We start from the raw sequence: 26,319 nt of genomic DNA, 5'->3' as shown, positions 1-26,319 counted from the left end.
AACGTTACTTCCCCTTTGATTGTCTTAAATCTGCCTGCGCCTGTGTCTCCCTGGGAGCGGCCTCGCCCACCGGCTGCTGCAGGGAGCGGTGCTGCGGGTGCTGCTTCCCGTTTCCTTCTAGACGGTGCTGTGTGGCCGAGGAATTGCCCCCCCGGACACCCAGGGGAGCGAGCAGTGTGCTGGCGCCTGTGAGAACTCCAGACTCGGAATCTGAGTGCGCCTCGCCCCACACCCCCCGCGGGCCTGCGTGGGGCTGGCAGGGGCAGGACAGTCACTTCCCCCGCCGGCGTCCGGGCAGCTTCCCTGCCACCCACCCTGCCCTGCGGGTGCCCCGTGGCCCCAGTACACCCTGTGCGTCCTACCCAGTAAGGTCCCGAACTCCCCTGGGATCCAGGCTGTGTCAGCACCCAAGCTACGAGCAGGGACACCAGAGATGCCTTCCTGGGCAGCTGGGCGTGGGAGTCCCTGCCCCGCTGCTGCCCGTGACTGGGGGGGGGGGGGGGGAGTGGGCCTCCTCTCCCGCAGAGACCTCCTCCCACCTCCTCCCTCCTCCCCCTCCCCTCCCCCCTCTCCTCCTCCCACCTCCTCCCTCCTCCCCCTCCTCCTCCCCCCTTTCCCCTCTTCTCACCTCCTCCCTCCTCCCTTCCTCCCTCCCTCCTCATCCCTCCTCCGCCTCCTCCCCCTCCTCCTCCCCTCTCTGCTCTTCCCACCTCCTCCCTCCTCCCTTTCTCCCTCCCTTCTCCCACCTCCTCCCTCCTCCCCCTCTCTGCTCTTCCCACCTCCTCCCTTCCTCCCTCCCTCCATCCTCCCACCTCCTCCCTCCTCCCCCCTCTCCTCTTCCCACCTCCTCCCTCCTCCCTTCCTCCCTCCCAACTCCTCCCTCCTCCCCCTCCTCCTCCCCCTCTCTCCTCTTCCCACCTCCTCCCTCCTCCCAACTCCTCCCTCCTCCCCCTCCTCCTCCCCTCTCTCTCCTCTTCCCACCTCCTCCCTCCTCCCTTCCTCCCTCCCTTCTCCCACCTCCTCCCTCCTCCCCTCCTTCTCTTTTCACCTCCTCCCTTCCTCCCTCCTCCCCTCTCCTCCCACCTCCTCCATCCTTTCCCTCCTCCCTTTCTCCCTCCCTCCCTCCTCCCACTTCCTCCCTCCTCCCCCTCCTCCTTCCTCCCACCTCCTCCCTCCTACCTCCTCCCCTCCTCCTCTTCCCACCTCCTCCCCCCTCCCTCCTCCTTCCTACTTCCAGTTCACCATCAAATATTAACCCAATGCTCCTTATATGCCATGGTGTGTGAGAGATTAGTGACACACAGCCCCCAACTTCTCGAAAAGATGAATAGTCACCGAAGTAAATGCAAATGTATAACTGTGGCAAATAAAATAGTATTCTTGAAATTTTAAAATGCAGCTGAAGAACTAAAAGATAATCTCCCAGAAGGTAGAGGAAACAGAAAAAGAGATTTAAAAAATACAAAAACAAAGATCTCTGGAGGGTAAATGTGGACAATGCAAATCCGTTTAGGGGGAACCCTCCCCTCCCCACCCCCAAAACAGTAAAAAGGGAAAAAACATAAAGAGGGAGAAATCATCAAAGAGAGAAGGAAGTTCTGGCTGGGTCGGCCTGTGTGAAGAAGGCCCCACGAGCCACCGAGGTGGGGACCGCGAGCACCTGTGACGGGACCGGCCTCAGTGGTGGGCGCTGTGTCGGCAGCCGTGACTCTGTGGTCTCAGGACATGTTGTACCCCGCGGCCACATGCCCAACAGCGAGGGACGTTCCCCAGGGGAGCCTCAGCAGGAACTCGTCCTGGGAGGAAGGTCAATACACCAGGGGCGCAATCCGGGCCGGGACTGTGCCCTGCCCTCAGGGGTCGGGCGCAGGGCTGAAGAAGCTGGAACAGCAGGCAGGTGCCACCATGGGCCCAGGTGTGACCGCTGCACCCCCGAGTCAGTCTGCCTCTTTCCTGTCAGGCTATCCATTCATACACTGTGAATGCACATTTTTCTAAAGCAAATAAACAGAAATACGTTAGGTCTGAGACCTTGATTTCCTGAAATAATTTTCCCAGAGGGGTTTCTGCCACTGACTTTGAATATTAAAAAAAATATTGGGGCGCCTGGGTGGCTCAGTCGGTTGAGCGTCCGACTTCGGCTCGGGTCATGATCTCACAGTCTGTGAGTTCGACCCCCGCGTCGGGCTCTGTGCCGACAGCTCGGAGCCTGGAACCTATTTCAGATTCTGTGTTTCCCTCTCTCTGACCCTCCCCTGTTCATGCTCTGTCTCTCTCTGTCTCAAAAATAAATAAACGTTAAAAAAAATTAATAATAATAATAATAATAATAATAATAAAAAGACCTAGGGGAGCCTGGGGGTGCTCAGCCAGTTAAGTGTCTGACTTTGGCTCAGGTCATGATCTCGTGGTTCTTGAGTTCGAGCCCCACGTCGGGCTCTGTGCTGACAGCTCAGAGCCTGGAGACTGCTTCGGATTCTGTCTCCCTCTCTCTCTGCCCCTCCTCTGCTCGCGTTCTGTCTCTCTCTCTCTCTCTCTCAAAAATAAATAAACATTAAATTTTTTTTAAGTAAAAAATTTAAAATTTTTGAAAAAAGAACTGGTTGTCAGAGGAGGGGCCCCTGGGGTGGTGGGGCCCACCGTCCCTGTTCCTCCCACGAACACTCTCCTGAGCACAGGAGCCGCCTTCTGATGGAAGCGTGGGATGAACCCACCATCGGTCCTGCTTGTCCATTCGTTCTTGTAAAGGGCATCGTCTTCTGTGCCTTTGTTGGTAACGAAACACAAACCCACAGACAAAGGCGCTTCAGGTGTGTGTAACAACCGGCAGAAACCGGAATCTCGAATTCAGTTGAATTATGCTAAGAACATGAGTGGAACCATAATTAATAGTTTGCCTGTCATTTGTCAATATGGAATCTAACTGTTGAATTTTTAAATATTATGAGCTATTTATATGTGTATTTCTTGATAATATTACCAACGTTCAGTTGAACATTAGCTGTTGGCAAAATGCTTCTTTCACCACTATGGTTTTATAAAAGAATTTATTTTTTTAGTTTATTTATTTAAAATCAAGTTAGTTAACACAGTGTGGAGTCTTGGCTTCAGGAGTAGAACCCAGTGATTCGCCTCTTACGTCCGACACCCGGTGCTCCTCCCGACAAGTGCTCTCAAAAAATTAAAAATAGAACCACCCACAACCCAGCAACTGCACTGCTAGGTATGTATCCAAGCAAAACAAAAATGCTGATACGAAGGGGCACAGACACCCGATGTTTGTGGCAGCGCTGTTGACAACAGCCACAGTGTGGAGATAGCCCACATGTCCATCGACTGATGAATGGAGACAAGAATCTGTTTCAAAAGTCAAACACCTCGGGGTGCCTGGGTGGCTTGTCGGTTAAGCATCTGACTTCGGCTCAGGTCATGATCTCACAGCTCGTGAGTTCAAGCCCCGCGTCGGGCTCTGGGCTGACAGCTCAGAGCCTGGAGCCTGCTTCCAATTCTGTGTCTCCCTCTCTCTCTGGCCCTCCTCTGCCCATGTTCTGTCTCTCTCTGTCGCAAAAATAAAAACTTAAAAAAAAAAAAAAAGTCAAACACTTGCATCTGTCACAGCATTAGCACTGAACACGTTGGCAATGTATTGTTTCACCTTTTGCGCCGGTAGATGATGTTGTATTTTTCTCAGTTATCGGGGTTCCTCTTTTTACTTCTTTTAGTACGTTTAATGATGGCCATGGGGTTTCTATTTTACCCAAACAGACTGGTTTTTCTTTGTTTTTTCCTTCTGTTCCTTCACGTTCTCTATCTTTCTTCATACCCCAAACAAATGATTTTTTCACAGGTTTAAGATTCCCACTAGATCGATCCCAACTTCCCTGTATCGTTTCTTTCACTCCTCCCCGTATGTGTGTAGGAATATCTTATTCACCTTGCTTTATAACGAGTCAGAGTCCAGCAGAGCTCCGAAGAGCGAGCCCTCAGTAAATATGGCTGAATTCATTGAAGGCGTTCATTCTTGGCCAGAATTCTTTGCATCTGGCTTTGTTGCTGTTCACAATATCGTGATCATACGTGAGACACTGAAACTCAGAGATGTTATGCAGGTGTATAAGCAAACCGGTGATGATAAGTGTAGCGATGGTCATATGTAAACATACCACGCCATCCTGAGCCTTTACGTACAGTATGCTAGATCCCTTCTGTATCCAGTCTTCTCTAGAGACTGAAAAATTCCGGAAAATGTAATGCTTATAAAACAGCAAGCTCAGGTCATGAGGTGATAACTGGTAATGATTTAGCAACCCAAGTCAGCCTGATTTTAGATCCTTTAACCATTGAACATTTCATGGGGAGCCTGGGGGGCTCAGTCGGTTGAGTGTCTGACTCTTGATTTCCGCTCAGATCATGATCTACAGCTCGTGAGCCTGGAGCCTGCTTTGGATTCTGTGTCTCCCTCTCTCTCTGCCCCTCTCCCACCTGTGCTCTCTCTCTCTCTCCCTCTCTCTCTCTCTCCCTCAAAAATAAATTAACATTAAAAATTAAAATAAAATAACACATTTTACTTGTATATCCTAATCCAATCGCTTAGAATTCATCCTGCCCCTGTCAGTGGGAGTGCTGTCTTTTTCTTTTTTCTGTTTTTCCTTCTCCTTTTCTTTCCCTCCCTCCCTTCCTTCTTTCCTCTTGTCATTTGGATCAACAAACCCACACTGCCCACCACGGGGTGTAGGCAGCCAAGATACAGAAACAGGTAGAATTGTCCCTGCCCCGAGTGATGCACCGTCCAGGGGCTTGGCATGCAGGACAGATGGCGAGCTCATAGTAAGGTTTCATGGAGATTATCAAACCCTCAGGAGGAAGTGGGCAGAAGTTCTCTTGTTTTAAGTGGCAACGTTGAAAATAAAAAGACAAATGCTTTCTCTTTCTGGGAATTTATGATTTAAATCTCCTGTGGTCTACATCCTTGTGTTTTTGGCAAGATCGCGTGCTCAAACACTTATTCACTGCCTGTGTGGGTGAAGTCACTCCTTGAGAAGAAGTATTCCCGGAAAGGATTTACAGCTCCATCCCCAGGGGTCAACAGCAGCAGACAGGGATGCCGGGTCCCAGACGACAGGAAGGAATTGCTGAGTTCGGAGGAAAATGGCCTAATGACCTTTGTTTTTTATTTAACCCCAGAACCTAGTTGCCTGTTGTTCAAACAAAGCAATTTGATATGATAGTTTATTGCTGGAAGGGTTATGTGACATCTATGTGAAGCTGGTTAACTGAATTGTCGGTGTCATCTTGTAATCTCTGCGAGGGTGCCTGGAGGGATCCTGGACCACAGGGATGGGAGTTCTAGAACCTTCTCGGGTCCAGCACAAGGTCTCAGACTGCAGAGCCGACTTTGCAAGTGTCTGGGGAGACCCTTTCCCAGAGTCCCAGGTCCGGGAGAGTGCTTCCCAGGGGAACCCTCGTCCACAGGCAGGACAGATGACACAGGGTCCACGTCTGCTGCTGCCACAGGGTGTTCTCCATGTATATGTCCCCTTCTCAAGTGCTAACGAAATCAGAGGCACTTCACACTGTGGTTCGTATTTTGCAGATGGAGAAATGGAGGCACAGGGAAATTAAGTGACTTTGCCACAGTCCCAAGCTGGGGAGGACCAGGAAGAGAACGTAGAGGGACCCTGACTCTGGGCCCGCGTCCTGCCCACGGAGCCACGCTGCCTCCCTTCCTAGGAGAGAAGACGCCCCGCAAGGTACAGTGGGCCCCTGCGCCCCAGGGTGCGTGCGGCCCGCCCTGGGGTGATGTCGCCTGGACCACCAGTGTCAGGAACACATCCTCCCTCTGTGAGAGCAGCTCTCACCCCTCCTGGGCCCTCGCCCTGCCCTCCCCTCCTCCTGCATCAGAGTGTCCCTGCCTTCTCTATCCACCCCGTCTCTCGTTCTGTCCACCACCTCTCCCCCTCCGAGGGCAGACACACTCCATGCTGGGAGTTCAAAAGAGTTCATGAGACACTTTCTTCAGCCCCCATAAGCTCTTGTCTTATCTTGGTCCTTCCGGGGCAGTCTCTCGACCTTCCACCTGGCCTCCCTCGCTGCCCGTCCGCTGTGAGATTCGTGGAAACCGCCCCCCTCCCACTGAAACTGCTCTCTCAAATCCCACCTGGATCTCATGAGCACCTGTTCCAAACAATGTCAGGGTAGAAGGGGTTTTAAGCACCAAGCAGACCCACATGCCAAAATCCAGTGGATGAATCCAGGACGGACCCCAGTGAGGCAATGCCACCCACACTGGACCACTTCCCAGTGGGGGTCAAGGGGGGACCAATGAACTGCACGCAACACTCCCCCCTCAAAATCCTGTGGTCACAACTGAATGCACCTTCCTCTCCTCCCCCACACCCCTTCTAGAACTTTCTCCTGTCTTGCTTTCTGTTCAGTGCTGTTTCTTTAGGTGTCCTTCCCATTACTTGAATAGTCCCGTCATCTTCCATCAATGTGCCATACCCCACTGCCTGCCCTTTGAGAGCCCCTTGAGGTGGGGGGCGGTGAGTCTCCCCTTGAGAAGGAATGCTGACACACAAATGGGCGTCCCACAGTGATGGCCTGGTGAGGGGAGGCAGCACCGTGACAGCAGCCACACAGCCACCAGAGCAGGGACACCCGGGGATAGTGCCGCCCGCCACACGGGCAGAGTGGGTGCCACACAGTTTACGGATTTCCTCTGGACCTACTATGTGCTTGCACACCCGCCTGGCCACCCCATGAAGCGCCCGGGGACACCGTCCTCTCGGTACCGTTTGTACGGGGCTCAAGGGGCAAAGACACAGTAAGTAGAAAAAACTCAACTTCACGTTTAAGACTCCAAGCCCAGCCCCTTCTTGCCAAAACTCATGAATATCTCCCATTTACTGATCTCTGAAATGTCATAATTTCTGAACGTCTTCCTCTCCCCTGAATACAAACATGCTTTACATGTAGACATAAGCTTTTCTAATTCTTCTGTTTTTTCTTTTAACTTTGTTCTCCCCTTAAAAAACAAGCAAAACATTTTTTTAACTGGATTTTAAAAGTACAAAGTTCCAATTGTAAAGTAAATAACTCACAGGAATAAAAAGTACAGGAAAGGGAATATAGTCAAAAGTGTTACAACAATTGTATGGTGACCGTGGCGAGCCTTTCATAACGTATACAAATGTTGAATCACTGTGCCGTGCACCAAAGCTGATATGGAGTGTGGTGAGGATACTTTAATTTAAAATGAAAAAGTGAATTCAAAAATTCCAAACTAGAAAATCAGTCGGATAACTTGAAATACTTAAGTAAATAGACAACTCTATCAGTACTTTTCCGGGTCAAAACATGTTTGAATCTTTGAAATTTTTTTACAGATTTTGCTTGTAAGTAATCTCTACACCCAACATGGGGCTTGAACTCACAACCCCAAGATCAAGAGTCACATGCTGTTCCAACTGAGCCCGCCAGGCGCCCCTTGAATCTTTGAATTTTATTTTTGGTGCCACTTTATCAAAATTTGGGTTGGGAGAAGTGAAGGCAGAAAATGCTGAATACAGACCGAACATAGTCTCGGAGAGCACATAGCTGAGCTTATGAATATAGCACATTATCTACTACTTATTAAAAGCTGTTCTTTGGTCACATTTGTGGGTTTTTGTAGCTTCAGAAGGAGAGGTGTGTCCTCTCGTGGCCTTGCCACCTGAGGGTACATGTAGCGGAGCAGGTGTTCATTAGAGGAGGGCTGGGCGGGCTCGTGGACACGTCTCGGGGGTGTGGAGCAGACCCGCGTGAGGCCGCACACGCCCAGCCCCAGGAGACGGGGCACTGTCAGGAGGGCGGGGAGCCACTCGGAAACTGCAGCCGAGCCGGAGAGCCTGCGGCTCTTCCCAAGGTCCTGGCTGGGTCGCCGACACCTTTCACATATCCTGGGGGAAACAACACCAGCCAAGGGGGAAAAGGCCACAAGAACATACTCCCAACAGATAAGATGGGTAAATGGATTAATGCCTTAAATGTACAAAGAGCTATTGCAAATCGCTGTGAACATTTCAAAAACAGGCCAAGAGTGAGAATAAGGGCTTCTCAGCGGCCAGAATGCAAGAGGCCAGCACGTGAGAAGGCACTGACGCTCACCCCTGGACAGGGGAAGAGAGGTGGGAGCTCTAGTGAGCGAAGCTATTTCCCTCCGGAAAAGTGACACTTGTGTGGTGCACTGTGGGAAAGCTCTTAGAAGAGCCATCACACGTTACCAAAAAGCGCACAGCTTTGTACGTGTTCCAGAAGTACCGAAACTATCGCCCTAGAGGACTAGATTACGGAGGTACGCACAAAGATGTGTGTGATATTTATTGCACTTCTTTTTATAGCGGAATGAGACAAATAACTGAAGTAAAACAACCTAAATGTCCGTTAGTGGGGGAGCTTACAGGGATGCTTGGATAAATCACAGGACACACGTTCTGGGGAATACTATGCATCCGTTCAAAGGAGTCGAGTCCACGGTGTTGGCCTGGAGAGGCAGCTGTGACTCCTAGTAAGTGAAAATAGCAACTCACAGAAAAGTCTGTGTAGCACGGAGTCTGCTGTTGTCAATAGTCCACACACCGAGGGACAATGCAGTGTGTGTTCACGATGATGCTTTAGGAGTAGAGAGCGCTACTCTGCACGCAGAAGGTGCTGGAGGGAGGAGACGGCCATGCCCCACTGCCCAGCGGGCAGGCTCCTACGCTCCTGGTCGTGACCATTTCTGCCCCGGGAAAGAGAGGGGGCGTCACTGCTTAGATGTGAGGGAGGGGGGCAGCAGGGCGGCACGGAGGGCTCTGGGGACTCGGCGAGGGACGCGGGCCGGCGGTGTCTCAGCCCACAGCCCCTCGGAGGGTCCAGCATCTGAACAGTCAGGGCGTGAGGCAGCGCCTCCCCCAGCGGTGGGAGGGGTGGCCGTGACAGCCACCAGGCGCGGAGGGAGGGGACGGACAGACGGCGGACAGAAGTCAAATGTGATAAGGTTTCAGAGCACTTCCTTTATTCAGTCAATCACAGGAAGGCCGACCCTGGGCTGTGACAAGGTCCCTCCTCCGGAGACCCGGCGACACAGGGAGGAAAACCTTCCACGGTCAGGCAGAAAAGCCCACGACTGAGAGTCCACGCGTGGCAGGGAGGAGAGTGGCGACAGCGATGGACGTGGGGACAGGAAGCAGGGACGTGGCTCGGGAGACCCTGGGCGGCAAGGGAACACTGAACATGGCTCTGGGGTGGATTCACAGTGACCGGCATGCTCTGGGGGCCGCTAGGTGTGGGGTCGAGGCTGACCCAAGTTCAGGGGCCCCATGTGCGGCCAGGGTGGTGCTGCCGTGTCCCCAGTGGGTGTAGCCTGGGGACAGAGCCCCAAGGGAGCAGGGGAGTCGGGCGCCACATGCTTTCCTGAGGCATGAGCTTCCGTGAGACTTTGCGGCTGTAGGACGTGGCCGCTGGTGGCCCTGAAGTGACACCTGACAGGTGCAAACCGCCTGGAGGCCTCTGTGGGAGCAGCCTGGCCACAGAGGAAGGAGGGGCGTGGCACCTGCTAAAGGTCAACAAAGTCAAAGGGTGGAGGGGACCTGAGTCCAACGGAAAGCACGAGGGCCAGGTGAGAGGAGTAGATGGAACATTCTAGAAAGAAGGGATCCCCCACCTCGCAGGAAAGTGATCTCCAAGATCGCGATCCCCGGTGGGGCCCGGGGCAGGAATCGGATGTGAGCTCCAGCCCTGCTGTGTGTCCTGCATGGCTAGCGTGGGCCCGGCGCTCCCAGCCCCCGTCAGTCCTGGTGCTGCCACCTGCCACCCTCAAGGGCTGCTACCAGAGGGGACCCACGGGACGCAGGAACGCAGGGGATGCAGGGATGCCGGGACACAGGGACGCAGAGGACACAGAGATGTAGGGATGCAGGGAGCACGTGGTACAGCACTCGCCCGCAGTCCGGACGTGGGGGCGGCCAGAAGCATCCGGAAGGCAGACTTCTCTATGCAGGGCGGCCTGGATGGGGGTCAAAGCAGACACCGGGCAGGTGTGCATGTGTGACCCGGCTTGCTGTGAGGGACGAGTGGGGACACTCCTCAGGACGGTGGCGGCCAGGTGGCCCTCCGGACGGGAAGACCAGGGACGCCAGACGTGCCGCTCCCCTGCCAGCCGGCCTCCACCTGTGCAGCCCGTGGAAGGCCTGTGCCGACCGCACTGCTGTGCGTGATGCGGCCTGAGCCCGGGACTGGGGTCCGTACCACGCACGGCCGCTCAGAAGACCGGGCGACACCTGGCCCGTCACCCCAGCGCCCTTGGGTTACTTGGGACTAGTTCTTCCCTGAGAGCTCACAAAGCTGTGTCCTCCTCTGATCTCCCGACACCCCAGGCTCCGCGTGGGAGAAGAGACCTGGGACGCACCGGGCTAGCTCTTTGTCCAAGCTCGTGCAGCTGCAGGGGACGAAGAAACGGGCCCGGGGGTTCAGCTCCAGGACCCCGGCAGCTGCCCCCTGCTCTGCACTGCCTCCAGTGACGCCACACGGCGGTCTCGTATGTCGGCACTTGACCTTGTCTTACAGTGTTTTGTTTGCGTGTCTGTCCTCTGCTTGATCTGGCAGCTATTTAAGGGTCTTTTATTTACAAGAAATGGCACGAACACAGAAGACCCTCTGAGAGAATAAAGGTCCCGCTCTCAAAAGCAACTGGCTGGTCTGTCAGTAGTTTGCAAATTGTAACCTGCACCGCTCAGGAGAAGGTGCGGGGGCCGCTGCCACACTGTGTGCCCGGAGCCCCTGCAACACGGGCTCCCCTTCTCCGCGCCCCGAGGGGACGGGACAGGAGGGGCCCTGCCGGTTCCCCTCGACCACGCCACGACCCGGCAGGACACTGGCGTCATTGGAGCCCCGCGGGCTGAGATTCACGGTTTTTACTTCAGACCATACTTGTCTAGGAAAACACCAACGACCAGCCACCAACTGATCCTGTTTTGAATATTCCTTCTTAATACTTGTGAACGGCCCCTTCCTAGGTAGGAATGTTCTTTCTAGAAAGTAGTTCACTTTTGTTGTCCTCCTCTCTACTCTGTAGAACTTCTTTCCATGTTTCCAAGAAAGTTTGCCCAACATCCGCGTGACCTTTAAGGGGATTGTGATATTTTTATTTTTAGCACAACTCGGCCAGTGTTTATCAAGCAACCGTTCTGGGCCAGGCACCAAGCGGGGCTTCCCCTGCCAGCTTCTCCCGCAGCCCTGGGAGCCACGGAGAGCCACCCTGGGTGTGATGCCCTGTTTCCAGGCTCCCAGGACGGGAGCTTCTCGGAAGATGTGCCTACTGCCTGGCTTTGGGAGCGATGAGTCTCCAGCCCCGTTGAACTGTTAGCTGGACTGAGGGAGGTGATCAAGAGTCTCTCTCTCTCTCACACAGGCATACACACACACACACACACACACACACACTGAACTTCTGGCCCGGGGTCATTATGGAGACTGTCCTCCCAAGCTGTGCACCATTGAACTGGTTCAGATACTCAGAGGCCAATAAAATGCTGGTGTTAGCAAAGGTGATTAAAAATACAAAGAGCACAACATCCTACGTGCATCACCATGACGCATGTGCCCATAACTCGGAGGCCGTGAGCTTCTCTGCTGCCAGCACCCCTGGGGACACGCACCACACCTGGAAAATGGAGGAAGGAGGGAAGTGTTTCTGGTGCACCAGGCGCCATGCTGGATTCTCCCATGGGGTCGTTCTGTTCGAGCCTCTCGGCCGCCCAGGGAGATAAGCAGGAATTTCACAGACGAGAGAACCGTGATCCACAGACCGGACCCTGCCCGACCTCGCGCAGTTAGCAAACATGGGGCCTGCCGTCACACCGCGGGCCAGACTGCGTCCATGGAGACGAGCCAGGGGCACTGCTGACACAGAAGGCCTGGACGCGGCCAGCCCTTCCATCTGGGCGGCCGGCTGCCTGGGGACCGCGCTCCCTGGCCGCGGCCTGCGAGGCAAACCCAGAGTTGTTCAGAAGACCCTCGCGGCCACTTGTGCCCTCCCAGCACGCCCCGGCTGCACTGTCCACGGAGGCCTCGGCTGACAACCCGGGTCTTGAGAGCCAGGATGGGAACAGCACACGCTATGAAACTCCCTGAGATCCTACGACGTGTGTGACTCTCCGGGCCCCGGAGCTTAGATGTTTCCTCGGACTCAGGTATCTCCCAGGGCAGGGACGGGAGAAGCTGCTGCAGTGCACAGAGAGAATCGTCACATGCCCCGCAATGGGCTGCTGTCACCACCAGGCACGGGATGGACGGACGAGGACTCAGGCGATGGCGGCCACGGGGGAAACCTGCCTGTCCCGCCGGCTGTGGCTGACAGAAACCGAGCGCGGTGTTTCCAGATCCTCCTGTTTTTCCAGAGAAATCGGAAGTGCAGAAGCGCATATAAAGCCCCCCGATTTGTGGGTGTTAGCTCCACGGGGCAAGCACCGAGAGCCCAGCAGACCCATTCTGGGCCCGGGCCCTGCATTCTGCCTCTTGGCATTTTCTGCCAGAACTTGCTGGCGGGATAAAGGGGTGCGGTGATAGGGGCACACCTGAAATCCGAGAACCCGATCAGTGCAGGTGCGGGCGTCTTTTCTTATGCTTTCACTCGGGGCCAAAATCGCAATAGCGATTTTACAAAAACTAAGGCTCCTGACTTGGCATTTCACCCAAAGCTCTGGAAGCAGGAGCCCGTCCCGTCCCTGCTCGGCTGTCCCACACTTGAAAGTAAAGACCCCGCCGTGACCATAAACAGTAGTGAAATATGGACTCTGCCCACCCTCTGCCCCCCAGAACCACCTCTGGGATGTCGGTGTCACCACGGCCGTGATGGACGATATAAATTGGGAAGTGGGTTGTTTACGGATGTATAATCGCCAGGTCACCCAAATAGGAGCGAAACCGAGTGGGAGTCATTTCGTTAAAAGCCACTGCCTTCATCACCCTGGAGTCACCTTTGAAACTTGGGTTTGGTCCCCAACGCTCCACTAGGTCCCCGGCCCCCACGTGCTCGCCCGTGAGGAAGCCGTCTGGGGCTCCTGACGGGCCGACCCCCATCCTCCGGGCTGTGAAAGGCTCCTCAGAGCTCGCAGCCCCCACCCCCAACGTGAAGTCAGTGGGCGCGTGCAGACCTCCGTGGACGTGGCCTCCCGCATGCTTGCAGAGAAGCAGAGGCAGCGCCTGCCGGCCTGGGGGAGGGGGGCGCATTTCCCTTGCAGCCTTACGTTTGATCACAAAAGTTCTAAAGCGCTAATACAATTACTAATCAGTAGTCATTGAACAGTGGAGCTGAGCCAGCGAATCATCAGTGCCTGTAACTCTTCCCTTTATTCATTCCTTCGCTCACGAACCCACAACGCCCGCGGTCACCTGTCCGCGTGCCTCAAGAATAAGACCATTTTCTCTTTCCCCACAATTTCCTTTTCCTACGTTCAGAGGCTGGAGTGGAGTGAACTTCCTCGTGGCCGTGCTCTTGCCTCTGCTGGACCGAGCCCCGTCCCCCCAACACACACAGGCCTTGGGGTAAAGAGACAAGGTCCGTGCACGGGGATCGGGGGTCAGCGTGGGGCCCCCTTGTGCAGGCGCCTGAACTAGCAGCACCCCCGGCACCTGGCTCTCCAAGTGACTGCGTCGAGAGGACGGATTTCCCTTCGAGGGCCCTGTTACAGGGCATCTGCATGGCCGACCGCTGTCGCATTGACTGCTGTTTCCTTAGGGTTCTTCTTAGGATTCATCGCGTTATTCTTAAAGCCTTAAGTCCCAAACCACATGCAGGGGTTTACTAAGGGCTCCCCGGTGTTGCGTGGAAGGGTGACCTCCCGGGGTTCCCCGGTGATACTGGCGCATCAGCCCGCGTGACAGTCCAGAGCCCTGAGGGCAAGCATGCTTCCCGGGTGATTTCAGCTGTCCTATCTAGGCATGCCAGAGATTCCCTCCCTGTCCCCGAGTTCCAGTAACTTGGCTTTAGAGCCTGCTTTTGCCCCAGGACACAGCGTAAATGTTGGTCAGACCACCAGTCCATACGGCTTCTTTTGAAAACGTGGCCACTCCCCTCACGGCACTCAAACCACTCCCATCACCACCACCACCACCACTACCGTGGTCGGGGCACGCCTGGAACATTGCAGCGACGAGGAGTTTCCAGAGTTCTCTCAAGACCACGAGAAACCCAGGGGGTCACAGACTCGCCTCTTGCTTGCTCTCTGTGTTCCACGTTTTCCTGCCGCACAGCTGGGCGTCTGTGCCCACCGTTCAGGGCTTCCGTCTGGGGAACAACTAGCAGAAAACCATCGTCGGTGACAGGAGTCCGAGAAGAGTATGACACTTCAAGGTCAACATTTAACTGGACGCATAAATGCTTCTGCCTCCTTAGGGCGTGATGACGAGGAATCCACAAGCAAAGCAAGGGTGCAGCCTCCCTCCTCCGTTCCCATCATGGTCAGGCCCTGGCACGCCACGCTTTTGTAACGAATTTCTAAATTTTTGTGTATGCCACCTGCTTGAACTTGTTCACAAGTTTGCAACATAATTAGCCTCCAAATCTCCTCATTTAAATGATCCTCAAATACGCTCATTTCTGAAGCACCTAGGGGCTCAGTCGGTTGGGTGTCCGACTTCGGCTCAGGTCATCATGATCTCACGGTCCGTGGGTTCGAGCCCCGCGTCGGGCTCTGTGCAGACAGCTAGGAGCCTGGAGCCTGCTTCCGATTCTGTGTCCTGCTCTCTCTGCCCCTCCCCTGCTCACTCTTTCTCTCTCTCTCTCTCTCTCTCTCTCTCTCACAAAAACAAATAAACATTTAATAAAAATATGCTCATTTCTATATCGTCCTACACTCCGTCACTGATAAGTGTTTGACGTGGCTCCCCTGGGTCACCATACCGCACTCTGCACCGTGGTCCCAGGTGGCGATGGCGGCGGGGGGGGGGGGGGGGGGGGGGCATAGCCACACCCTCACTTTCTTCTCTGCCCAGATAATTCCTACTTTTCTTTTCCTCTCTCTTTGCCCCTGTTGGCCCCAAGCACACGTCACGGGATCAGTCAGGGTGAAGAATCCCCGGGATATGGGCCACCTTCCCTGGAGGTTGGTTTCAGTGGCTACCAGTCCTTGCTGAGAAAGGTTGGGAAGGGAGAGGAAAGTAGGAGCAGACGAAACAAGGCTCTCGCACCTGTTGTATTTGCCTAATTTTTCCTCATTTCCAGCCTGTGAGGTTGGAGACCTAAAACTGAAACCATTGCAAACCATGAGGCCTGAGCTGGAGACACTTCTGTCTCTCCTAACTTTGCAACTTCTTAACAGCACGCCGTCCTGTCACTTAATGTAAACATCGAACAGAACTCCCAAAATGTAATGTATTTGCACCACATTAAATTCACTAAAAAGCAGAACATTTTGTCATAGTGTGGAAAACAACTTTTTTTAATGTTTATTTATTTTTGAGAGAGACACAGAGAGACAGAGCGCGCGCAGGGGAGGAGCAGAGAGAGAGAGGGAGAACAGAATCTGAAACAGGCTCCAGCTCTGAGCTGTCAGCATGGAACACGACGCAGGGCTCGAACCCACAAACCAGTGAACCGCAAGATCATGACCTGAGCCGAAGTCGGACGCTTAACCGACTGAGCCACCCAGCCCTCCCGGGAAACGACTTTTAACTGCAATCGTATTTATTCCAAACACAATTCAAGGATGCCAGCAACATATAATTTCTGACCCTTGCTGATCTGTACCGATGGGTTTTTATGAGCCAAGACTTCCATGCGTCCGAGGGGGGACACGGAGGCCATGAGGGCCAAGGTTGCCTGGGGGGGCAAGGTTCACGGGAACAAAAGTGCACAGAAAACGTGGGCGCGGTTTGATCTGCACACTTGAGGTTGCCGGCCACTCTGGTTTCTCTCCATTAGTAGAGTCCGCAGACCTTCTCACCTGCCACACCGCTCGGTAAATGAACCCGCCTCTGGGCGCGTGTAGCCCACTCCTCCTGCCGGTGCTAATGAGCAGTGAAAGGACCTGGTGCTGAGCAGCGGGAGGTGAAAGACAGGGTCTGGCTAATTGACAACATAGGTAATTGCTTCCTGAATAATTGAGGGGCGTCTCTGGGGGAGGGAGCTCGGGCTCAGCTTGTGTCCGAGCTGTGCACCAGGGAGGCTGTGACCCCGTCCTTTCCGTCCTTGTCCCGCCGGAAGGCGCAGGTCGCCGGAGCGCGGGGTGGCCGGCAGTGGGGACCCCTGCGCCCCTCCCTGGGGTTCACTGCTGTGGCCCGATGAGCACCTTCCCGCAGGAAGCAACCTCTAAGGACTGGAGGGACCAGAGAGCAGTGTGTGAGGCTTCAATATCATTAATGTTCTACGATCTTCACGGAGCCTCAACCTGAAGGAAGTGTGCACTTTGTGGGGTGGGGGCGACGACAGAGGGAAAAGCATAAAAGCGTCCTGACTCGAAGGGTGACGTCCCGTATTACAAACCAGTTCACTCTCTCTTCAGCAAATCAGTGTGATCGCTTTCGTTGGCTCCAAAGTAAATGTCTTACGTTTGAGCCTTTTCTTTAAGAATAAAACCGTTTAAAATTCCTAAGAAAAACCTCTCCTTATTTTAAAACTGAGCGCCCGACTTAGAAACAAAAGCGTTCCTGCTAAGTGCGGCTTTGAGGCTCCGCTTTCCAGATGTGCATTGCTGGAGAGGGATGGGAACGCGGTGAGGTGATGACGGCAGGGTTACCCCTTGCGGGCTCCGGGGGGGGGCAGACCTGAGATGACCCCGACGTGGCATCACCCACTGACGCCTCAGAGGCACTAGAGGAACGAAGTGGGCACCACGGTCCACCGGGCACAGAGGGCAGCTGCCAGCCACAGGGGAGCCACAGGAGGAGACGAGGAGGTGAGAAGGCGGGTGAGACCAGGGTCCCACAGGAGCCGGTGTGTGAATGAGCTCGTGCTGTCAGCTCACCTTCGACCACACGCTTGTAGGCATAAACGTCAGGACACGAACACGCTCCTCAAACTCTGGGTGACAAATCGCATGCTTTCTGCTTAACACGAACTTCACCGGTGCTTTGCACACTGACACATCTGAGCGCAAGTAAAATGCAAAACCATTTCGAGCTCTTCGTTCGGGGTCGTTGGTTGAAGGAGAAAGAAAAGGGAGCCCCCGTGTGCTTGGTGCCTCCTGTATGTTTGCCAAATTACCCCGAGTCGCCCTGACAGCGAGCGGAACGTGTCACGGAGCCCTGAACTTCAAGCGGGATCAGCGCTGCGACAAACACGTACAAGAGTGGCGTGCGATGGCCCCAAGGTAGACCCAGGTTGGGTGAGGGGTAACATCAGCGAAAGGGGTACTGTGGCGTAGCGGGAAAGCGCGGTTCGTGTAACGAGGGATTAGCGGCAGAGCTCACTTCTCCTAGAAGGAAATAAGATCGTCCTTCTATATGTAAAGCATGGATTAAAAATTTAAACGTAAAAAAATAAAATAATCCTCACACAACTGTATGAGCAGTTAGCAAATGAGGCTGAGTTTTTCCATTTAATACCCACAGAGGGATGCCAGCCTCGCACCCTTTGGCCACAAGGTCTGTCCTAAGCAACAGGCGGGTTTTCCCATCAGAGACTGCAGAGCCTGAGTGTCAGGAACGGAGGGTGAGTGGCCCATGTGCTCCTGGGGGCGGGAGGAGGCGGGCTGAGCCCGCCCTCCCCTCCTCGGGTGCCCTGAGCGCACCCCCAAGCCCGCAGACCTCTTTGCACATCCCATTCCCTCTGCCTGGAACATGAGCACCCCACCCACTTTTAATCTAAACCCAGCAATTAACCTTTAAAACTCAGATCAGATTCCACCCCTCCCCAGAAAGCCCCCCTGGCCCTCCCAGAATGGGTTGGCTGCAGCGCGTCCAAACGTCCTCGTGCCCCAGCGAGAACGGCTTTCAGGTTATCTACCCTAGCGGAAAGCTAGTGCTCGGCGTTGAATTCCTTAAAGAGTAGGATTTCACCCCACAATCGCTGCATCCGCAGTCCTACGGCATGGCGGGCCACGTGGCAGGAAACACAGCATTTCCACAGAACGTGGCCTGGTACGTTCTCCATCATTTCCTGAGGGTTAGCCCACTCTTGCTCTGGGCCCCATGGGCCCCACCTGCCTTGCCAGCATTCTACAGTGTTTGGAAAATGTTGCCACGTAGGGAAGCAATTTTGGAGCATCGATGCGTTACCCCGAGGTGCTGTTGACTCACACCCCGAACCCGCACAGCATGCCTGCCCTCGGGGATCTCGCACCCTGTGCCCTGGCCGCGACGCCAAAGCAAGGGCGGGAAGGCGGGCGCACAGCGGAGCCTGCATCACGCTGACTGTTCTCGAAACGTCCCTCACGGCCATCTTTGTCTTCTTGCGTCTCTGTTCTGGACAACCGCACTCCAGGAGGGAGCCACCACCCCAACAGGGCTCCTTCTCCCAGCGCTGTCCGTCTCTGCGGACACCCCTTTGCTCCCACCACAGGCTCTCAACCCCCGCTGAATCAGTTTGTTTCCACAATACACTTGAGACATCCCCAGCCCCGTGCCCAAGGGTCGGCTGCAGCTATACGCACACCGGGGCAGCAGGGACCCCTCTGGGTGTGCCAGGCCCTCGACGTGCCCCCCGCTCTCCCCGAGGCCACGGCCCCCAGCCCCCACCCGCTCGTCAGGACCGACCTTGCTGGCACCAGCTCCATGACGGCCAGCTTCCGAGGAAACACACCCACCCACTCCCACTCCCTCTCTCTCGCCCACGACTGGGTCTCTCGTGTCTCCATACAGGCTTAAAACACGACCTGTTTCTTGTTTCGTTCAGATAGTGCTTCAGCCGCGAAGATTCCCCTATGAAGCCCTTTCTCCGTGACCCGCCTCACTCTGGCTGCTCGATTTCTCGGATCCGTATCTGATTGAATCTACAGCCCTACATCTGCACACACACGTCTTCCATTAAAGGCACGACACTCATTAAATGAGCTGTTTTTTATTGTGTGTGTGTTTCATTTGCTGCCATACTCAGCACACAGTGTTAATGAATGAGGGTCTGGCGGTCAGTCGACAGGAACACTAACTCAGGAGCCTGGTGTCGCACTGCCTGAGCGTTGCGTCTGCGGAGAGCCACCCCTCGCCGGCAGCTGCTTGTGACAGCAGACCTGCCCTGCTCTCTCCTTCGTGGGAGTCTGACCGACCACATGCCCTTACGACCCTTCTGTGCCCCGCTGCGACCTTCTCGTCCTAAATTGCGGGGCAGGCGAACCATGCATGGAGGAGAGGACACTTCGTGCCCCTGTCTTCTGCCTCCTGGTAGCTTCGGTGGACAAGGACATCACAGATGGGGCTGAAATGTCCTGTCCTCACGATCAGACGGACCGTTCTTGCCGCTCTCCTCCCATCAGCCCCCCTGTTCTGCTGAGTGAAATTCTCCTACTATGCAACTTTGCGTGTATAAATTATCCAGACATGTGGAAATACTGGGTGTACCAATACACCAGCACACGTCCGTCCCTCCAGCAGTGGTCCCTTGGCTTAAAAATGATGTGTAGGGGCGCCTGGGTGGCTCAGTCGGTTAAGCGTCTGACTTCGGCTCAGGTCATGATCTCGCGGTCCGTGAGTTCGAGCCCCGCATCGGGCTCTGTGCCGACAGCTCAGAGCCTGGAGCCTGTTTCAGATTCTGTGTCTCCCTCTCTCTCTGACCCTCCCCTGTTCATGCTGTCTCTCCCTGTCTCAAAAATAAAATAAACGTTAAAAAAAAATTTATAAAAAAATAAAATAAAAATTAAAAAAATAAAAATGATGTGTAGGGGCACCTGGGTGGCTCAGTCGGTTAAGCGTCTGACTTCAGCTCGGGTCATGATCTCGTGGTCTGTGTGTTCAAGCCCCATGTCAGGCTCTGTGCTGACAGCTCAGAGTCTGGAGCTGCTTAGGAGTCTGTGTCTCCCTCTCTCTCTGCTCCTCCCTGGCTCGTGTTCTCTCTCTCTCTTTCTCTCTCTCTCTCTCTCCCTCCCTCTCAAAAATAAATGAGTAAACATTAAAAAAAAAAAAAAAAAAGACATTGTGTAGAGACAAGTGGCTTGGATTCAGGGCCCTGAACCAAAACTCCTAGTTAGACGGTCTTGGGCAAGTCCCATCTACAAAACAGATGTAAAGATACCTTTCTTAGAAAATTGTGAGGATCAGACACAGTAACACACAAAAATGTTTGGTAGTCTGTGACCTGTGAAACAGGCTGGTTACCATGAGCAAAGGGCCTCGTCCCTGGAAAGCATCCTAATGATTTGGAGCAGTGTGGACGGTGATTATACCCGGAACTAGATGACACGGCGTCAGCCCCCGGCTTAGACATGTCCTGCCACACCTGCCTGCCCCCCTTAACTGTGTGATCGGATTCTACTTTGGGTTCCGAGGAGATTCCAGCCTACACGTATGAACCTTCCTACAAACATAAGGGCTACCTCTCAGGTGCTGGCTACAAAGTGCGACTCGTAACTCACGCCGAGGTCTCCCAATCGGTCTTTGAAAAGGGCAAAGAGGCTGTGCTTAAGCTTCATCAAAGCCCCCCCCCCCCCGTTACAGAGGGTGGGGCCTCCCGCTGAAGCGTCCCCTGCAAGGTCAAGGTCCGCTTTGCTTTGTTAAGTGACACAGTTAGATTGCCTGGTGCTTTCCCCCCACGTCGCTCTCCCAGAGGGTTGCCCCATAGCCACTAAGACGCCCGTGTTTGGCCACATGCGCTGCTGACCGAACTGACCGCCTGCTCGTCTATCCACAGATGGAGGTGGACGCCGAGGAGAAGCGCCATCGGACACGGTCCAAAGGGGTTCGAGGTAGGTCCGCGCTTCTCCAAGCCCCCGGAGGCCCCATTCAGGGTCCCCTTCGTCCTGTGGAGCTGGGTGTGAGGGTCACTCGGACCTGCTCTGACACCACCCTCTCGATAGCTTTCTGTGGGAGAGGGCGCATGTGATCGATGATAAATCTCTGTTTCCCATCTCTCTGCAGTTCCCGTGGAACCAGCCATACAGGAGCCCTTCAGGTTAGTACTCCGTGGGCACGATGTATCCCCAGAAGCCGTGTAGAGAACCCATGCCTTTTAATGGGCACACCGCTCCCCTCCCACCCCCGGTCTGTCGGCGGCTTGGTCCTACCCTGCTGCACTGATGGAGGCAACTCCCTGAGACCTGCTAAGAAAAAGCAGCCCTAATTGTTCCCTCCTTCCAGATTTGCCTCCTCTCCGTCCCTCTGTGTGCCCCTCCCCCGATGCCACCAAGCGCTCGGTCCCACCCGCCTGCAGCGAAGCCCCCATGTAATTACCTCTTTCCCGTTGCAGCTGTCCCACGCCGGGCTGTGACGGCAGCGGTCACGTCAGTGGCAAATACGCAAGACACAGAAGGTAACGGCCGCCTTTTTCACTATATATGGTCTACAGTGGCTTGTTGAGGGACCCAAACCCAAGGACGAAAATGAGTGGGGGGTATTCCTGGAAAAGAGCGAGTGCTGTCTTTTCCTCCTCTCCTCTGCTGTGAATTCAGCCTTTGGTTTCCCGGGCAAAGTCTCAGAGGGTGGGCAGAATTCACGATAATACATAAGATGACACAAATTAAGAACAGCCTTAAACTCATTTTCCCACACACACAGGGCACCTGCTAAGAGCCTCCCTCTGCCTCACTGGGACGGCTTATTTGTCCGTGCCCACGTGCTCATTCTGGTAGCGGTAGGGTGGCAAGTCATGGATGGTAAATTAAAGTGTGACCTTCCTGATCCTTCTGGAGGAACTCAGCTTCCATAATTTATCTGTCCTGGAAAAGGAAGCCCAGGTGGGCACCTGGGCAGCTGCTGGGGGAGGTCCCGGCAGGAGATTAACATCCAGGACAGATCACACTAATGAGACTTTGGGGCTTAAACGATTATATTATTCTTGCAAACACTGGAGTTTAGGTCCGTAACGGCACTGGGTGTGAACATCCAGGAGATCAGGTGGCTAGATAATTATTGCTAAAAACGCATCACAGCAGAATTGTATTGCACATCTAGGGCTGAGAGTCATGAAGAGATCAATCTTTAGATTTACTTTTCCATAAGGAATTTCTTCCCTGTGCTATTAATGCAGCTTTACCTTTCAAGGGAAGGTTTTGGTCGTGAGGAGTTGGAGATGTTTACAGGCTAGAATAAATTTTTAGCTAATTTTTCACAAATTAGGTTGCGAGGACTAAGGTCGTTCATCCTAACAAACCATCAAGAAGGAAGCCCACGTAATGAAAGCTCAGACCCTCGACCAGGTGTGCCTGAAACACCTCAGGGTGACCCTGCCTGCGCTGCCCTACGTTTCATTTCCTCTTCAGCTGAACATTAATTTATGGGTGAAATCAAGCAATTATTTTGATTGTCCTTCAGTAAAATCAAGGGGAAAATTACAAATTACTCCCCAAACCCCCATGCTAGCATCTAAGGAGACGGGGAATTTTTAACAAGCATCCATGATGAAATGGTTATCAGACTTCTCTACATACCAAAGGAATGACAGGTCGTTTCTAAGGGAATCTGGCGATTTAAAACCTAAATTCAATTTATCATATTATTATTGTTATTGTATATTATAGTAAAATCCTGAGTATGTAAGTTAAATAATTAGTTTACTTAAAGTATGTAAAGTAGTTTATTTTATAAGAATTTATTTTGTAAATTCTTAATCTAAAGGTTTTTAAAACCACATTGATTATGTTTTCAATGAAAAACAAGTTAGCAAGCCATGAATGAAATCAAGGTTTTCCCTTATTCCTCTCTTGATTAGTCAATGGTTAAAATTTATCATACTGTTACCAGAAGGAGTGATCACATTTGGCTAGAAAGTTTGAATTAGATGTTAGCTAGACAATTCATCACCACGGTTTTTCAGGAAAACCCATGACGTTTCCAAAGAATCCTCTGAAACACATTCTTACCCAAGGCGCATCAAGCGGTGCGTCCGCGTCCCCACGTGACATGGGCGTGCACACCTGCCTGCGAGGTCTCTTTCCCCGCGTGCACAGAACTTCGGCGCTTAGCTTGGGGGTGGCCTCAAGACCGCCAGCCTGCATTTTCCTCTGGGACACGATGCGGGTGTGAGCACAGAGCGTGCGGATCTTCCAGGAGTGATGGGGCCGGCACTTTAGAGAAGGGTCACGGAAACATCCAGTTTTAGACAATTTTTCAACCCATTTCTAATTGAATTTAAAATAATGTCATAATTTTTATCACAAGTCATAGTCTACGTAATTGTTAAAATTTCTAACATTTTGGTAGAAATAGTTAATGTGGTGGCGGCGGACGAAGGACTTTCCTCCAGCACCACGGCGCCACGCGTCAGCGAGGGGCGTTGGACAGATTACTGAACATTTAGGACTTCGATTTCCTCAGTTTTTGAATGAGATGCTTACAGACTTTGTTATGTAGAACTAATCACCATTGAGAACTCATGTGACCACATAAGCCGCTTCTCGACAAGACTGTCAGGGCTGTCCATTTTATTTTTGATGTCTATATGTTGTCGATAATTTTCTACAATGGTAGACACACAATGTTGTTACATTAGCATCAGGTGTGCAGTACAATAATCTGACAGCTCTATACGTTGGACTGTGACCATCACAAGTGTAGCCGTCATCTGTCCCCGTGCGACACCGTTACAGTATCGCCGACCGTGTCCCCTGTGCTCTTCCTCTCATCCCCGTGACTCACTCATTCCGTGACCAGAAGCTGTGTCTCCTCCTTCCCTTCACCCGTCTTCCCCCTTCCCCACCCCCATCCCTCTGGCAGCCACCAGTTCGTCCTCTGTACGTAGAGGTCCGATTCTGCTTTTTGTGTGTTTCTTTGGCTTTTTTTTAGATTTCCCATATGATATTTGCCTTTCTCCGACTTGTCTTACTTAGCATAATACCTTCTTTTTATGGCTGAATAATATTCCTACATATATATACACATACCACGTGGTTTTTCTCCACTCACCTACCAAGAGACGCTCGGGCTGCTTGCATATCTCGGTGATTATAGCTAATGTTGCAATAAACATAGGGGTGCATAGAGCTTCTCCAATTAGTGTTTTCGTTCCCTCTGGGTAAATGCCTAGTAGTGAAACCACTGGATCATAGAGTAGCTCTGTTTTCAGTTTTCTGAGGAGCCTCCACCCTGGTCTCTGGTGCTGCTGCACCAGTTTGCATTCCCGCCAACAGTGCACGAGGGTTCTTTCCCCACCTCCTCGCCAGCACTTGTTTCTTGTGTGGTTGATTTTAGCCATTTCCGACAGGTGTGAGGTGATATCTCATTGTAGTTTTTGATTTTCATTTCCCTAGTGATTATATATTACCGGTAGTTTTTAACTAAGGGATGACATTTGAACTACTTAAACCGAAAAGGTGCTTCTCGTGGTAGATGAGACTCATGTATACATTAATATCTTGTGACTGGCGCTATTTCAAATCTGTAACATTTCAATTATTTCTGGCTTTAAAAGATTCCCTGCTACCGAAGTCTCTCCCCTCTGACAGCTATTTATGTACATAAGTGTCTGCACGCACCCCACAGCCCGGGTGTGGCCCTGACCTCCGTACCCACAGCACAGGTGTGGCCTTGACTTCTCTGCTGTTCCATCCCCAACGAGACCCAGCCTCTTCCAGTGGGACAAGAGTGGCAGCCTGGGTCTTGGTTTTGATGAAATTACCCACCCTTTTGGTATTTTAGCAACATGATATTCAGGGAATGTATTTTCATTTCATTAGGGACGTAATTTCATTTTATTCATATATCATGTCAGTTCGTAGTCGAGTAAAAGGTACTTTAGTAGGTGGACACATCTATTTATTTGAACACGCGGAAAGTAATTTGAGGCAGGTGTGGGAAATCTATACTGTGCTTGAACAAAAGACAGTCTGTTCATGGGTATGTTTTATTTTCTTTTAAGTGTATTTCTTTATTTTGAGGGGAAGGGGAGGGCAAAGAGCGAGAGAGAGGGAGAGAGAGAGTCCCAAGCCGCCTCTGTGCTGTCAGTGCACAGCCTGACATGGGGCTTGATCTCATGAACTGTGAGATCATGACCTGAGCTTCAGTCAGATGCTCAACCACCTGAGCCCCCAGGTGCCCCCACGGGCATTTGTTTATGTTCACGGGTCATAAACAGTCTGAAGTAGCTGGTAAACATGCGTACAACTCTGCACAATTAAAAGTTGGATCAAAGATGTAAATTAGGAAGAATGTGAGGGAAGCAGGAACATACTTTTACCAGAAACCCAGGATGTATCAGGGGTTTGAACAGAGCATTGCATTTTGTTCCGAGGCTTTGGGCAGCCGAAGCAAAAATTGGAAAAAAGAAACATTTCCACTACCTGGTGCAAGTGGTACATCAGTCCCTTAGTGCCGAAGGTAAACACATCTGAATTGCCATCCACTGACAAGCAGGGATCCAGGCTCAGTCAACACTCTGTGCCCTGGAAGACAGAATAAGGACCAGGCCCCTCATGAAGCTAATCAACATCAGAAACGTTTCTCTTCAGAAGCATCGTTAGTATCTGGACACACGAGTCTGACTTCTGTTTTTCCCACCTGAGGTTTCGTGTTACCACCATACAAGTGTGACAAAAACACCACGGACTTGGCGATCAGGGCAGAAATAATTCTCCTGTTATGAACCAGGGCACTAACATAGCCTCTTCTGTATGCAGTGAGCTGACCTCTTCCTTTGGACTCACTGTCACACAGCCTCACACGTGGCTCAGTGAATCCTGCCTCCCTCAGTGCATACGACTTTTCTTAGCGATACTTACAGGCAGCTAGAGACCCTCGTGTATCTCAAACATGGGTCCAACTACGGGGCTTCTTTGTAGATGGGAAAACTCACTTCTTTTTCAATGTTTATTCATCTTTGAGAGAGACAGAGCATGAGCAGGGGAGGGGTAGAGAGAGAGGGAGACACAGAATCCGAAGCAGGCTCCAGGCTCCGAGCTGTCCGCACAGAGCCCGACGCAGGGTTTGAACTCACAAGCTGTGAGATCATTCCCTGAGCCGAAGTCGGACGCTCAACCGACTGAGCCACCCAAGTGTCCCAAAACTATCTATCTTAAGTGGGTTTTCCAAAGTCTTAGATGCCCAAGTTCAGGGACAGGAGCTTCCTGAGCCCCTCTGCTCTCCTCCACATCACCTCCTTTCCCAGAGTGTAAGCATGTCAGACGCCCGTGGGTGAAAAACCACTGGTTTCCCACGTGTCCACAGCTATCTCTGCGGTGGGAAGGTGGCAGAGAAAATGGAATGTGTGGAAGCCACACCCTT

General features: G+C 52.8%; 1 protein-coding gene across 22 annotated transcripts in view; it reads left to right on the top strand.

Moving 5' to 3' along the window:
- MYT1L (myelin transcription factor 1 like) overlaps positions 1-26,319 on the top strand; it is a 430,813-nt gene that overhangs the window by 265,312 nt on the left and 139,182 nt on the right. For all 22 annotated transcript variants that reach the window (XR_009248132.1, XR_009248133.1, XM_058682400.1 and 19 more), the window contains 4 exons: positions 5,594-5,750; positions 20,798-20,852; positions 21,025-21,058; positions 21,353-21,415. Coding sequence is in view for 20 of the 22 variants with exons in the window: in XM_058682400.1 (XP_058538383.1) it covers positions 20,798-20,852; positions 21,025-21,058; positions 21,353-21,415 (152 nt within the window). In the remaining 2 variants the exon portion in view is untranslated. The remainder of the gene's footprint in view (positions 1-5,593; positions 5,751-20,797; positions 20,853-21,024; positions 21,059-21,352; positions 21,416-26,319) is intronic.

Source organism: Neofelis nebulosa, chromosome 9 (genome assembly GCF_028018385.1).
Source record: "Neofelis nebulosa isolate mNeoNeb1 chromosome 9, mNeoNeb1.pri, whole genome shotgun sequence".
Classification (NCBI taxonomy): Eukaryota; Metazoa; Chordata; class Mammalia; order Carnivora; family Felidae; genus Neofelis; species Neofelis nebulosa.
This window is presented reverse-complemented; position numbering and strand designations above follow the sequence as displayed.